The sequence below is a fragment of the Haliotis rufescens genome, unplaced genomic scaffold (assembly GCF_023055435.1).
Source record: "Haliotis rufescens isolate VD_foot unplaced genomic scaffold, xgHalRufe1.0.p SCAF_2, whole genome shotgun sequence".
NCBI lineage: Eukaryota > Metazoa > Mollusca > Gastropoda > Lepetellida > Haliotidae > Haliotis > Haliotis rufescens.
Genome location: NW_025963890.1, coordinates 13,692,394 through 13,709,078, shown reverse-complemented (window position 1 = coordinate 13,709,078; position 16,685 = coordinate 13,692,394). Strand labels below are relative to the sequence as shown.

Genomic DNA, 16,685 nt, shown 5'->3' with positions numbered 1-16,685 from the left:
GCAAGGGAGTTAACTGACTATAAGAATACAGTTTCCACCCTTGCATAACGAGGCTGGAATTCTGGAGTTACATTTTGGCTGGACTAACAAGTCTATGCATAGTCCAATCAGAATTAAAAAAGTGCAGATTTCGGTCAACTGCAGGATTTGCAAAGCATGTGTACAGTCAACTGGGCGTCGGTAGGTATTTTGCAAAAGTATTTAGTCAAGGTGCTCAAGTGATTTGATGCATTTTGTAGGGGTAGGACCCATTTTATTACAATATAGGTCTTGATTGTCGATCAGATCCTCTTGACTGGACGCTGCCATTTTGTTTGAAGCAAATGCAAGTGATATGAGTGATGGAATCTGACTGGTGAATAGGAGAGGCATAGGAGGGACATAACTCGCAATAGCTACTGGTGGAGCTAGGATACAGCCTAGAAATTCTAGCCTTGTTTGGCAAGGGTTGAAACTGGACTCTTATAGTCAGTTAACCCTCACTCAAGAAGATGGGTACATAAAATGATACACATACATAAGTACAATAAAAGTATATTTATTCACTCAAATAATAAAGTAATTAGGATATTCTACAAGCCAAGGCTGAGTAGTGTTGTGTCAACAACGACACAGTATACAAGGTAGTACAAAGTAGGATTATCTTAACATGTAGTATCGGTATTGCAAGGGTAAATATTCAACAATACAACTCATAATGCATAATTACCATTGTGACAGCAATACCATAATGTACATACCTAACTTCCACTTATCTCTTCATAGTTCTATTTCCACCTGATATTACAAGAAGCAGGATGCCACAGATGGATGGAAAACTGATAGTGCAAGGCACCTAATGTATCTCAGTCAGAGTGATCATTTTCTTGGATATCCTAACCGTTATATCATATTTGTATCGGACGAAAATGTATTTAAGAGCACCATTGTGAAAACAGATATAAATGACAACAAAAGCATAAACACTACAATCATAATCATCTCACTGCATGTCAATAGTGAAAACATTTTTTTTATAGTGTTCAAGAAGATTTCATTCCCCTTATACGATAGACGTTGCTGTTGGTAAATCTAATAAGTAATGTAATAAGTAAAACTGGCATTATTTATTCAAGCTTGAATTCAGTGACAAAACAATTTAACTACAGCTAGAAATGGGTCAAGATCACAACAGGAAAACTGAAAATATGCTAGCTAGATCCAAGGTTCCCATGTACTGGTTGGGTTGGGTAGGGCATGCTACAGAATATAACATGCAAGAGTAGATGTAATCATACGGCCATAGTACAAGCAGACAATAAAACAACAAAACTGAATGAACATGTTACATCAGAATGAAAAAGACTACATAGAATACTGCAGGCATTGTGCACAAACATTCTACAACTTGAGTTAATAGCAGTTGTTTGGAAAGTACATGCCATATTGGATTGTTGTATTGGAACAGCACCCGTCATATTGGCTTCTTGAATTGGAATACAAGGTGTCATATTGGCTTGTTGTATTGGAACACCACATGTCATATTGGATTGTTGTTGTCTTAGAACAATCATATTGGCTGAGGTAACGATAAATATTGTGAACGCAATAATGCAGGTGACACTAAAACAAGTATTTTGCTTTAGTCCAGCACTGACGAAAAAGATGGCAGACAAACAAAAACAATCTGTTATTGGGATCATATCTTCGCTTATCACGTTACAAACCTATTATGACTAAGCACTGTGCATCACTTGGCAGATGTTATCAGCATTACATAGATACTTTCATTCTGATATAACACAGATTCATTCCATTCTGTTGCTTTATAGTCTGATTGTAGGAGTGCCTGAACATGTAGGTCTCTACTTGTTGGCAATCTGCTGTGTGGGACATTAAATAAATAACACTCAACATAATACAAATATACAACAGTTTTGTATACCGACACTGATAATTGCCGACAAAGCAGATTAAAGAATTATGTACTAAATTCCTCTACCAAAATCACAGGCAATTGGCAAAGCAAACTTTGAACATAATTCATTGCATGAAAAAGGATTCCTTCCAAAAAGAGATATTTCCTGTCAGGTTGGATCCATTTTGCCAAGTGACTGTGACGAAAATGGCGGCAGTCAGAAGCAATGAACATAGTCACAAATATCAACTATTATCATAACGTCAAAATTGACTTCAAAATGCGATTGATTTTCCTTCTTGTTATGGCAAACTGTCATATATTCAACATGACATACTCTCATTTATTCCCGGTAATTAGGGAATTAATTTTAACACTGACCTTTTACCAATTTTACAAACAATGATCAGCTTAAGACAATCCTACCTGAGAGGTGAGAAGTATTACTTTAACAGTCATTTTGATATTTGTGAAGAGTTGAATGCTAGCCTTACATCAATATATACAATGTACAAAGGTATGAATATGATACAAGGGAGATAATTACGACATAATCAACCATCTATATTACATGATTAACCCATTGACCGAGCAGGTTTTGTCAGACAGAGTCTGAGCTACATCATCGGACCCTGATTCCCTACACTGAGGCCTGGCAAACTCAACTGAGAATTTCACAAATGGCCAGGATCTATGAATATCATTCTTGTATATTAAGCATGTGCTTATCAATACTCAATGTTCAAGCATCACACATTTTGTCTATTCACATCACCTTGGTGGTGACTAACGGAGAACACACATCAGATCTAAAATAGCATACCACTGTATTTCTCCCAATTTGAGAAAAATTCTGAATATTGAACACATGTCTCTCTCTGAAATATTTAAAAAAACAACTTACATCATACTGAACATTCCATTAAAAAATTGAAATGTGAAAAGTACCTCAATGCTAACAAATCTAAAAAGTATAATTCAGAATGACAGGCCCCTTCATTATGCTAAAACGTATGTCAAATCACAAGAACGGCATCTGCGACATGCTGATTTTGCGACATATGTGTCAGATGTTTACATCAACAGTTTAATGTGATCAGATCATCACCATCAGGGTACAGACAGATGAATGACCATCATGTAGCTAGAACTTGCCACAGATCTATTACAGACTGAAATTGACAACATGATTTTTACGTGTTTTATTCAATTCTACCGCTGAAGCTGATAATTCCTGAGAATATAGAGGTGTCACTTTTTCACGTCTCCAATATTCCTGTTTCTTCCTCTATCGACCTTAACAGACACTAAATTAAGACAATAAATGAAAACGGTCTAAATTTACATGAGGAAAGAAGGTGGCATGATGTATTACAACATATTCCTTAGAACTTTGGTAGTGATTTCCTCAGTTAATTGTAGCATGGAGCTATCTTGGTCTTTGGGTCCAGTTAGTTTCTAAACAGGAACATTCGTAATCTTGTACACAGGAATTTGTTTATATCAACCAATCATATTCTTGCACTGGAATGTGAAGAAATTCATACCCTTCACTAATTCTTTCCCTTAGATAAATGTTCATAACATATCTCTTGAGCTTAACAAATTGACATTCTCTGTAATGAGGCACACTGAGTTATTGCCAAGTAATCTCAATCACAAATGTACTGATTAAAATAAATAAATTTAAATTAACAAGTGTTTGTTGATGGTAAACCTTTATTATGTTTACAGTCATTAAAATCAATTTTAACATCACTTTTAGAAACGTTGATACCACGCCATGGTATGATATAATCCTGGATGGTTTTCTGGTACCAATCATGGAATCAAACACAGACATTCAGGATGACAAGTGAATGCATTAACAAATAGGTTAATACACAGCCCCATTAACCCAATAAAACAAAAACTCAGTCAACCTAGGTTTTTCAAAATATTATGTCTAAATGTGCCTCAGTCACTCAAATCCTATTAGTGTAATTACAGCGAAACCTGCCATAATAAAATAATATCAATTGCTGATAACTACAATCCAGTTGAAGTTAATTTGGCATACATAGCACCATGAGACAATATTGTATGTTAGCAGTACAACTAGGCTACTGGCGTACTGGAGATGTCATGAGATTCATGCATCCGGAGTCTAACGAACTATTTCAACACATCTCTAACACATTCACCTAGAGCCGTGATATGAAACAGAAAACAAACAGTAAATGCATATAAAACAAACTAAAAAGTTCAGAATTATAAGACTTTCAGAACAGATGAAAACACATTATCCACTGAACCCAACTCGCACAAGTTCCTATCAGAGTCTTCAAAAATATTATTCAAAAACAATTTCTCCACTGGAACAACAAAACGTATTGATTTCTTGAACATGATCATAATGCTACATTATGCAATAAAATATTCTGCTAAAAAATAACAAATTTCAACGGATTTACAACATCAGAATCTTCAAAACTGAGAAAAAAGAAGTTACACAACCAAATCAAAGCTAACAATCTCTCTTACGAACAGAGTAGCGATATCATAAATCAAGCCCATGCATGAGGTCATACAGTGGCGTGTTGAAAGCACAAAGCTTGATGCAAGTTCTTGAGGAGGAGATTCTCTTGAAGTTTGTCCTCATCACAGTTCCAAGCTAGAGATCAGTGAAGCGTGCTGACCACATTGCACTGCAGTGTGTACAAGGTGCATTGCTGGTGTGAGCAACAAGTTCATCATGTGTTGCTCTTATAACTTAAGTCTCCTTACTCACAGCATCACATTAAGAGAAGACACGGGTTCATAGTATTTGTCCAGAAAGACATCATAAATGACATTTCAGATCTATTTTTCCTGGTGTAAGGGAGACAACTCTTGTCTCTGTCCCCTTCCCTTATGATGTGACAACACTGTCAACATGCTCAGATGATATTTGATCGCCTCTTTATGCAAAGGAGACAATATTTGCAAAATGAGCAGCAACTGGTACATTATAAAATCCTTGAAGTAAGAAAATTTGTAAGATACTTCAACACTTTTGGACATTTCTAATATAATATGTGTCATATAATTATTATTTTCAAATAACAAAATTAGAAAGATCCTGTATGACATGAGCCTGTTCACAGTGCCACACATCCATTTGTTCTGTCTTCCTCAGCAGCTGTAGCAGCATGTCTAGCAGACTGCGATGACGATGATCATGATGATTGTGATGATAGTTGTCACAGTCAGGTGGAGCCACAACAACGACCTCTTGAACCGACGGCCCTGAAAGGAAAATGTGATCATCAGTTTCCACAACATCACCATCTACACCATCTACATTCCAGATGCATTACAGACTTCAGCATGTGGGTGAGAAAGGTTAAATACCACTTCTGTGACACCAGTGACCCGGGGTCCTACATGCTACTTACAGCGGGTTCCGGGTCCTACATGCTACTTACAATGGGTTCGGGGTCCTACATGCTACTTACAGCGGGTTCTGGGTCCTACATGCTACTTACAGCAGGTTCCGAGTCCTACATGCTACTTACAGCGGGTTCTGGGTCCTACATGCTACTTACAGCATGTTCCGGGTCCTACATGCTATTTACAGCAGGTTCCGGGTCCTACATGCTACTTACAGCAGGTTCCGGGTCCTACATGCTACTTACAGCGGGTTCTGGGTCCTACATGCTACTTACAGCATGTTCCGGGTCCTACATGCTATTTACAGCAGGTTCTGGGTCCTACATGCTACTTACAGCATGTTCCGGGTCCTACATGCTATTTACAGCAGGTTCTGGGTCCTAAATGCTACTTACAGCAGGTTCCAGGTCCTACATGCTACTTACAGCAGGTTCCGGGTCCTACATGCTACTTACAGCAGGTTCCGGGTCCTACATGCTACTTACAGCATGTTCTGGGTCCTACATGCTACTTACAGCGGGTTCCCAGATCTACATGCTACTTACAGCGGTGACTGGGTCCTACATACTACTTACAGCGGGTTCCGGGTCCTACATGCTACTTACAGCGGGTTCCGGGTCCTACATACTACTTACAGCGGGTTCCGGGTCCTACATGCTACTTACAGCGGGTTCCCGGATCTACATGCTACTTACAGCAGGTTCCGGGTCCTACATGCTACTTACAGCATGTTCCGGGATCTACATGCTACTTACAGCATGTTCCGGGTCCTACATGCTACTTACAGCATGTTCTGGGTCCTACATGCTACTTACAGCGGGTTCCCAGATCTACATGCTACTTACAGCATGTTCCGGGTCCTACATGCTACTTACAGCATGTTCTGGGTCCTACATGCTACTTACAGCGGGTTCCCAGATCTACATGCTACTTACAGCATGTTCTGGGTCCTACATGCTACTTACAGCATGTTCTGGGTCCTACATGCTACTTACAGGGGGTGCCGGGATCTACATGCTACTTACAGCATGTTCTGGGTCCTACATGCTACTTACAGCGGGTTCCCAGATCTACATGCTACTTACAGCATGTTCTGGGTCCTACATGCTACTTACAGCGGGTTCCGGGTCCTACATGCTACTTACAGCACGTTCTGGGTCCTACATGCTACTTACAGCAGGTTCCGGGATCTACATGCTACTTACAGCATGTTCCGGGTCCTACATGCTACTTACAGCGGGTTCCCGGATCTACATGCTACTTACAGCAGGTTCCGGGTCCTACATGCTACTTACAGCATGTTCCGGGATCTACATGCTACTTACAGCAGGTTCCGGGTCCTACATGCTACTTACAGCATGTTCCGGGATCTACATGCTACTTACAGCATGTTCTGGGTCCTACATGCTACTTACAGCACGTTCTGGGTCCTACATGCTACTTACAGCAGGTTCCGGGATCTACATGCTACTTACAGCGGGTTCCCGGATCTACATGCTACTTACAGCGGGTTCCGGGTCCTACATACTACTTACAGCATGTTCCGGGTCCTACATGCTACTTACAGCGGGTTCCCGGATCTACATGCTACTTACAGCAGGTTCCGGGTCCTACATGCTACTTACAGCATGTTCCGGGATCTACATGCTACTTACAGCATGTTCCGGGTCCTACATGCTACTTACAGCATGTTCTGGGTCCTACATGCTACTTACAGCGGGTTCCCAGATCTACATGCTACTTACAGCATGTTCCGGGTCCTACATGCTACTTACAGCATGTTCTGGGTCCTACATGCTACTTACAGCGGGTTCCCAGATCTACATGCTACTTACAGCATGTTCTGGGTCCTACATGCTACTTACAGCATGTTCTGGGTCCTACATGCTACTTACAGCACGTTCTGGGTCCTACATGCTACTTACAGCAGGTTCCGGGATCTACATGCTATTTACAGCAGGTTCCGGGATCTACATGCTACTTACAGCAGGTTCCGGGATCTACATGCTACTTACAGCAGGTTCCGGGATCTACATGCTACTTACAGCAGGTTCCGGGATCTACATGCTACTTACAGCAGGTTCCGGGATCTACATGCTACTTACAGCAGGTTCCGGGATCTACATGCTACTTACAGCAGGTTCCGGGATCTACATGCTACTTACAGCAGGTTCCGGGTCCTACATGCTACTTACAGCAGGTTCCGGGTCCTACATACTACTTACAGGGGGTTCCGGGTCCTACATGCTACTTACAGCAGGTTCCGGGTCCTACATACTACTTACAGGGGGTTCCGGGTCCTACATACTACTTACAGGGGGTTCCGGGTCCTACATGCTACTTACAGCAGGTTCCGGGTCCTACATACTACTTACAGGGGGTTCCGGGTCCTACATACTACTTACAGGGGGTTCCGGGTCCTACATACTACTTACAGCAGGTTCCGGGTCCTACATACTACTTACAGGGGGTTCCGGGTCCTACATGCTACTTACAGCAGGTTCCGGGTCCTACATACTACTTACAGGGGGTTCCGGGTCCTACATGCTACTTACAGCAGGTTCCGGGTCCTACATACTACTTACAGGGGGTTCCGGGTCCTACATGCTACATACAGCGGGTTCCCGGATCTACATGCTACTTACAGCGGGTTCCCGGATCCTAAATGCTACTTACAGGGGGTTCCGGGTCCTACATGCTACTTACAGCAGGTTCCGGGTCCTACATACTACTTACAGGGGGTTCCGGGTCCTACATGCTACTTACAGCAGGTTCCGGGTCCTACATACTACTTACAGGGGGTTCCGGGTCCTACATGCTACTTACAGCAGGTTCCGGGTCCTACATACTACTTACAGGGGGTTCCGGGTCCTACATGCTACATACAGCGGGTTCCCGGATCTACATGCTACTTACAGGGGGTTCCGGGATCTACATGCTACTTACAGCAGGTTCCGGGTCCTACATGCTACTTACAGCAGGTTCCCGGATCTACATGCTACTTACAGCAGGTTCTGGGTCCTACATACTACTTACAGGGGGTTCCCGGATCTACATGCTACTTACAGGGGGTTCCGGGATCTACATGCTACTTACAGCAGGTTCCGGGATCTACATGCTACTTACAGCAGGTTCCGGGATCTACATGCTACTTACAGCGGGTTCCGGGATCTACATGCTACTTACAGCGGGTTCCGGGATCTACATGCTACTTACAGCGGGTTCCGGGATCTACATGCTACTTACAGCAGGTTCCGGGTCCTACATGCTACTTACAGGGGGTTCTGGGTCCTACATGCTACTTACAGGGGGTTCCGGGATCTACATGCTACTTACAGCAGGTTCCGGGTCCTACATGCTACTTACAGCGGGTTCCCGGATCTACATGCTACTTACAGCGGGTTCCCGGATCTACATGCTACTTACAGCGGGTTCCCGGATCTACATGCTACTTACAGCAGGTTCCGGGATCTACATGCTACTTACAGCAGGTTCCGGGTCCTACATACTACTTACAGCAGGTTCCGGGTCCTACATACTACTTACAGCAGGTTCCGGGATCTACATGCTACTTACAGCAGGTTCCGGGATCTACATGCTACTTACAGCGGGTTCCCGGATCTACATGCTACTTACAGCAGGTTCCGGGTCCTACATACTACTTACAGCGGGTTCCGGGATCTACATGCTACTTACAGCAGGTTCCCGGATCTACATGCTACTTACAGCAGGTTCCGGGATCTACATGCTACTTACAGCGGGTTCCCGGATCTACATGCTACTTACAGCAGGTTCCGGGTCCTACATACTACTTACAGCGGGTTCCGGGATCTACATGCTACTTACAGCAGGTTCCCGGATCTACATGCTACTTACAGGGGGTTCCCGGATCTACATACTACTTACAGCATGTTCTGGGTCCTACATGCTACTTACAGCGGGTTCCGGGATCTACATGCTACTTACAGCAGGTTCCCGGATCTACATGCTACTTACAGCGGGTTCCGGTTCCTGGATGTAGTTTTTGGGGTTGTCTCTCTTCATTGCCTCGTACTTCTTCCTTCTCTCTGCAAGTCAAGTAAAGATGGTCATTAAAAACAAAATAATCAAGTCACAATAGTACCTAATGATAGGATAAATTTGCAAATTGACAGACCAGACACCAATAAGGACCTTAATATATCATCTGGATGATGATATCTTATCTAGAGTTCTGAATACCAAACCCTGTACTTGTGAATGACCTCCATATATCATTTGTCTACAATCTAGTTTCTGTAGAGTACACACTCACCCTTGTTCTTCTTGTGGGTGCAGCACTGGTGGACCTCGAGGGTGACCTCGATGATGAGATGGAAGATGACCCAGAACACCATGATCCAGGTGGCCCACCAGGGGATCATAGCCTTGCCGAAGTCCATACCGATGAAGATGTTGGGAACTGCAACAGGAGCAGAAGGGGCTACAGTTTCAGCTGGCTACAAACTATACAGCCAATTTGTTACATTTGACCACTTTGTAAATGGCATTGTGTATTCATAGCCTTGAGTGTGGTTTGAGTGAGATGACACTGCTTTGAATAGTGTTTCAGTTATATCATGGGATGTGAAGCTTGTTGTGTGAGGAAAGCTCAAAGCAAACCACTAACTGGGATTTAAACCCACGATCATAGCTAATGCAGACATCTTATCAGCTTGGCCACCAGTGCCACCTGATGGACTGAAATGCACTTGCTTGGATGGCCAAATGACGTGAGTCATACTCCCTAAATGTCAATTCTAGCATGATGAACTTGTGCCTTTGATTTTACAATTTCAGAAATGATTCATAAATGATACACATTAGGAAAGATGATTAGCTCTCTTAGCACAATATCATTTATTGAGTGACAACAGACTTAGTTGGCTGTTGATGCAGTATGACCTCCAATCATATTAGATATTCAAAACAATATTATGACAGTGCAATAAAACATCAACTTACTGGCAAGGACGTTGGCGATGGTTCCAAAAGCCCAGTGGAACCAGTTGAAGACAGGCCGACACTTGTTGTCTTCTGAGGGTCGGAACAGGGCAATGATTGGCTGCAAATAAAGATGTACTTACATAAAACATGATAATAGGGAGTAGACTCTACACCACATAGGTATACTCAAAGCATTATTACATCATTACCCTTGTCAAGGGATCCCTGGGGAGCCTACAACCCAACCCAACCTGCTTGTTAGGCATTGATCTCCTCTCTGTCATCAATGTTGCCTCACCGATTTGTACCCATGTCATATGTCTAGGAGAACATGCCACAACTTAGTGAGTGTGTCCTGTAACTGACATCAGGTTTAACATCGCGTCCAAGATTATTGCATTTATATAGCGACGTGCAGGCACATGAGTTTGTATGCCTGTACTTGTCCGGTCTAATGCCGTTTTTATAGTGCTAGCCTACTGAGATACCATGCCGCAGTTTAACATGAAACCCCTTCTCAGACACAGAAGACTGACTACGAGCCGACCAGCCCTTGTTTTAGCAGGGTAACAAGAAGTACCATCTCTTAACCTCCTTTGGTATGACACGCCCAGGGATGGAACCCCGGACGTTCCGCTCTCCGGGCAGATGCTATACCACTAGACCACGGAGGTAATCAGCTGACATCAGAACTAATAATGGCATTTATTCATTATGAATATTACCTAAAGGTTAAGGACAGTTATACTCACATTTATCAAGATACAGATGAATATAATAATTCCTAGAATAGGATGGGCCCTCTGAGGTAGGTCAGGAGTCTGGAAGAAAAAGAACATTCTTTATGAATACAGCTTTCAATACATATATGGTATACCTTTGCACATATTGAAACTTATATTTCATTCCAGTGGATAGAATACAGTTGAGAGTTGAGACAAGCATAGAGTACTGACAACCTATTCTATCCAAGAATCTCCAGAGGGAGACAAGTATAGGGTGCTGGGAACCTATTCTACCCAAGAATCTCCAGAGGGAGACAAGTATAGGGTGCTGGGAACCTATTCTACCCAAGAATCTCCAGAAGAATCTCCAGAGGGAGACAAGTATAGGGTCCTGGGGACCTTTTCTATCCAAGAATCTCCAGAGGGAGACAAGTATAGGGTGCTGGGGACCTATTCTATCCAAGAATCTCCCGAAGGGGACAAGCATAGGGTACTGGGAACCTATTCTACCCAAGAATCTCCAGAGGGAGACAAGTATAGGGTGCTGGGGACCTATTCTATCCAAGAATCTCTCGAGGGGGGACAAGCATAGTGTATTGAGAACCTATTCTACCCAAGAATCTCCAGAGGGAGACAAGCATAGGGTGCTAGGGACCTATCCTACCCAAGAATCTCCATGGGGGTCAAGATGAAAGCATGTACTCACCAGACTCCAGCCTCCTGCCTCCACGAAGATGAGAATGATGGCGATAATCACCACAAGGAAGGCCAAGGCCATTAGGTTGAAGTGGACCTGAATATGTCAAAGAAAACAAGATTGTTAATTTGGATACTGATTAAACTTTATTGCACCAATGATCTACTGATCATAGCATTGATCAAGCATGTCCGGAATAAATATTGCTACCTTAAAGATGACCTTTTCTTGGAACCAAGATGTCACAAATGATAATAACAAGAAATAGAACCAAATATTGTTACAATCCTTTCAGTAGCAAAAACCTCTTCAGTCCATGGTTAATACATGTACCAAGTTTAGATGACTAATCTATCATGGTTTTAAGGTTAGGCTCCAGACACTAAATACCGATGGATAGCTGGACAGACGGACGGACAGACCAGATGATGACTATATCCCCCCGCTTTATATGAAATGTTACACATTCTATCCCATTACTCTGAGGAACATAATCCATCAGATAACCATCATTTTTCGACCATACATAGAGCATTGTTGAATACTGACCACAAACCAGTAGCGCTGCTCGAAGAACCTCTTGTTGGGCCACATGGGCTTGTAGTACTTGGTCAGCAGCAGAGCAATGGAGGAGCAGAACACGAAGGCGAACAGCATCAGGCAACCTGGGCAGGAGGACAATACATGAGGTGTGACATCTCAATGACACCAAATCCTTAAATACTTCTCATCAGCAGCACTGGTCCAATTATTAATATATTGTTACTGCATGGTTCTTTCTCTATATCAAATGTTGAAAGAACCACAGTATCTGATGAGAGTTACAAATCTTTTAAAGAGGGAGCAGATATATAGACACAGGATTCTTCAAACAACACATACAACATTCTAGTTCTGTAATTTCTATTATCAATGCAATGATAAAGATTTTCATTATTCACCATGTAATTGAACAATTGTGTACTGACATCAGATTGACAATGTCCTTAGTAATCCAACAAAGACATTTGACAATGTCACTAATATCCAGTGAGTGAGTGAGTGAGTGAGTGAGTGAGGATTGAGTGAGTGAGTGAGTGAGTGAGTGAGTGAGTGAGTGAGTGAGTGAGTGAGTGAGTGAGCGAGTCTGGTCGAGTTCTGCTTTGATCAGTGTTTCAGTCACATCATGGTGTGATGTGGGAGGACAGGCCGAAGTGATGCAGATGAATTGTTTGATTATTTAGAAGTTGACGGATGAAAAAGCAGAGACAATAAGGCTAACAACTTCTTTATTTACTGTCAAGGCACAAATTGTCTCTACTTTGTGATGCAGGTGGTCTATGTTATATTAAATATATGCTGTGCGTCTGTGAGAGAGACTAGTCAGACATTTGCCACTCTGGGAAACCCACAAGCATGGTCATGGTGCTGACAAATCTAGAAACATCCCCAGCAAGAATCTTGGTTCCCAGCCAATGACCACAGGTTCCTGGCAGGCCCAAGGATGCAACTCGGCACAGCGAACTGCAGTGCCTAACATGACTGGGCCACCCATGTCTCACTAATATCCAATGAGACATCTTGGTACTCACCATGGGCCTTGACCAGAGGATATCTGGCTCTATCATGGACATCGGGGATAGTCTGGAGGGACACCTTGTAAGGGGAGACAACTGGCAGCTGATGTTCCAACAAGCCATGGCGGAGCTTTTTTCCTGAATTATGAAAATAGTCATTATTTGTTGAATTGTAAAACTATCCTTAATCTTCATATTATAGGGTTGTTAATTGAATTGGCATTTCTTCCGAAATAACAATTTATCCACATTTACAAGTAAGGGACACTTGCAATGTTGTGTTTGAAGGTACGTACAATTTCTTAGAAGATGATATCATATATATATATCATAACAATAATAACTATAAAAATATGTATTACTAATCATACACCTCTAAACCCCCTGTGTAGACTAGTTACCTTGTACGGCATTCCCTCTGGCAAGAATCATATGCCATTTGTTGCCCGTGAGAGCAACCACTCGACCAGTGCTGTCCTTGTTGTATTTCTTAATCTGAAAGCGACAGCGTATACGTCCATTGAAGTGGGAGCCCTCCTGGAACACCAGTGCCTTGTTGGTCAGATACTGCAATGAAAAGTCAACATGGATCCTCTTAATTTACTCCTCACTGTAGCTGCAGTCAGTCCTTCACATACTAAAAAATGTTCCTAATATTTGTATTATCTTTTCAACAAACTTGAGTTAATATGCTTCATGTTTGTTTCAAACATATTTTATTGACACATATGGTCAATAGGATTGGGCAAAAGTTACCCAACTTAGGTGGCCCTGTCCCTAATGTATTTGTACAGGCTTTGATTATACATGCACAGCGAACCTGAGTGTGCAGCTCTATCTGTTATAGGTATTCTAGCCTACAGCCAATAGAAGGGGCTTAACAAGGAACACCATTGGTTACTCAAGTTCCTCTATGTGAGGAGCAACTGATATATTTGTTTGTTTGTTTGTTTGTTGTTTCACACTGCACTCAGCACTATTCCATCTATATGAAGGTGGTCTGTAAATAATTGTGTCTGGACCACACAATCCAGTGACTGACATCATGCGCATCCATCTGTGCAATTGGGATATGATGACATGCATCAACCAAGTCAAACCAGCACATCTGACACCAGAAGGGGCCTGTAATTTACCTCAGGCAGATTCCGGTTCTGCTTCTTGCCAGGCTCATTGTAGGACAGGGAGACCTTGGTCTGGTGGTTCTCCGAGTTGTGCACACAGTCCATCACCATGTCGTCACCCTGGCAACAGAAACATCATCACATCTTACATTTCCGTCTTAATGAAAAGAAATTCCTATGTAGAATTCCATAGTGCAAGTATCAAATAACAATTTTGTCTTCATGCTTAAAAGCACCTAATTTTTAACTTGTCGCTATCACACCAAATGACATCAAAGGTAAAGACAAAAATATGGCACTTGGTGTTTACTGTCGTATATAAATACTATAATGATGGTGGTCCAGAAGCTCTTCCATGAATGATATAAGTTAGATTTAGTTCAAAATATTATTATATGTGCTTCGGTGAAATCTCAAATTTAATGTCCAGTGAGTAAAAGGAAGTTGCTACCTAGCAGCTTCCAGTTCAGCATAGACAGCGCTTACCCTAGGCATCCAAAATCTACCTCAATGGAAACTCAAAGTCCATGACACTTTAGGCATTGAGTTGGGCAGTTACCCAGGACGTGCACTGCCCCAAAACCCACGTACATACCATGTATGTGTCATTAGAGAGAGCCAGGGAAACCCATCTGTCATCCAGCCCGTCTGTGTGGGCGCCGACCTCGAAGGTGATGTGGGTGCCGTGATCCTCCCAGGTGGCGATGTATTCACAGTACAACTCCCAGCAGCCATGGGGATATCGGTAGCAGCCCTTCTGCTTTCCACAACCAGCAGAGTTGATGGGATCTATGATCTGAAAATATCATATGAATCGGGTATGTATAAGAGTCACCAAGCATCATTGCTGTGTTCCATTTCCTCACACACTGTTGTTATAGTTTGTCAATGACTGATATACTTGCTGTCATTTATTATCATTATGCAAATGAGTCATATCCCGCTATTTGTTTGGATGTTGCTTATCGCCTCACTCAGCAATATTCCAGCTGAATGACACCGATCCATTGACCGGGGTGACAATGATGTAATGAGTGAGTGAGTGAGTATGGTTTTAGGCCGCTTTTAGCAATATTCCAGCAATATCACGGCGGGGGACACCAGAAATGGGCTTCACACAATGTACCCATGTCGGGAATCGAACCCGGGTCTTCGGCGTGACGAGTGAACGCTTTAACCACTAGGCTACCCGACCGCCCCCAATGATGTAATGAGCATACCGGTAGACACGAATTTGGCGCTGTTGAAAGGCACTCATTATTATCATTATTTATTAGTTAACTTCTACAACCTTTTGTTTGTTTGTTTGCTGCTTAACGCCACACTCAGCAATATATATGATGGTCAAGTCAGGACCAGACACCCCAGTGATTAATATCATGAGCATAGATCTACGTAATTGGGACACAATGACATACATCAACCAAGTCAGCAAGTTCGATCACCTGATCCCATAAGTCACCTCCTAAGACATGCATGGGTTGCTGAAGACCAATTCTAAACCGGATCTCCACAGGGGTATTCCAGAGTGAGACAACAGACACAAGCTTCACAAACTGTTACTGTTTAGGGAATCAAACCAGGGCATTTGGTGTGACACATTATGTAAATGTGTGAGCATTGATTTTCACTACAGTCAGCCATATTACAGCTATATCTCAGTACCCTGTAAGTAATCAAGGCTGGAACAGACAAATCAGTGGTTGATAGCATGAGCAACAACTCACACCTACATAACAACTGTCATCACTATCCCATATGACCTCTTACGAAAAAGGGGGCGGTCGGGTAGCCAAGTGGTTAAAGCGTCCGCTTGTCATGCCGAAGACCCGGGTTCGATTCCCGACATGGGTACAATGTGTGAAGCCCATTTCTGGTGTCCCCCGCAGTGATATTGCTGGAATATTGCTAAAAGCGGCGTAAAACCAAACTCACTCACTCACTCACTCTTACGAAAAAGGATGGAAAACTGGGTACCTTCACACCATTAACATGAAAGTAAAAGCAGCAAGAGAAAATTGAAAAATATGAAAGCAGACGGCATGAACACAGGGGGGATAGATAATCCTGCATACCAAGTGGGTGGACAGTCGGTAGAATTATGCAGTGGCGGTTTTAATGTTACATGGTTTGGACAATTTTACTAAATTTCATCTATATCTTTTCAGGCTTGACACAAAAACCTCATATAACAGGTAGATACAATATGCCTTCTTTCTACCAACATGCTGCATAATTCAGATCTCTTCAACATTTTTAATCAACATGGTGATGACCAAATGGATTCCTGTAAATTACAATCTTTGCCCA

The 16,685-nt window shown here is 42.4% G+C and overlaps 1 protein-coding gene across 2 annotated transcripts in view; it reads right to left on the bottom strand.

Moving 5' to 3' along the window:
- Positions 1-522: 522 nt before the first annotated feature.
- The window catches only part of LOC124113746 (putative ferric-chelate reductase 1), a 40,001-nt gene continuing 23,838 nt past the window's right edge, over positions 523-16,685 (bottom strand). For both annotated transcript variants that reach the window (XM_046474257.2, XM_046474255.2), the window contains exons 6-16: positions 14,971-15,171; positions 14,388-14,495; positions 13,653-13,818; positions 13,267-13,389; positions 12,245-12,360; positions 11,705-11,791; positions 11,026-11,094; positions 10,292-10,391; positions 9,603-9,749; positions 9,305-9,375; positions 523-5,164 (exon numbers count right to left, since the gene is read on the bottom strand). In XM_046474257.2, the coding sequence (XP_046330213.2) occupies positions 5,072-5,164; positions 9,305-9,375; positions 9,603-9,749; positions 10,292-10,391; positions 11,026-11,094; positions 11,705-11,791; positions 12,245-12,360; positions 13,267-13,389; positions 13,653-13,818; positions 14,388-14,495; positions 14,971-15,171 (1,281 nt within the window). In that variant the 3' untranslated portion in view covers positions 523-5,071. The remainder of the gene's footprint in view (positions 5,165-9,304; positions 9,376-9,602; positions 9,750-10,291; positions 10,392-11,025; positions 11,095-11,704; positions 11,792-12,244; positions 12,361-13,266; positions 13,390-13,652; positions 13,819-14,387; positions 14,496-14,970; positions 15,172-16,685) is intronic.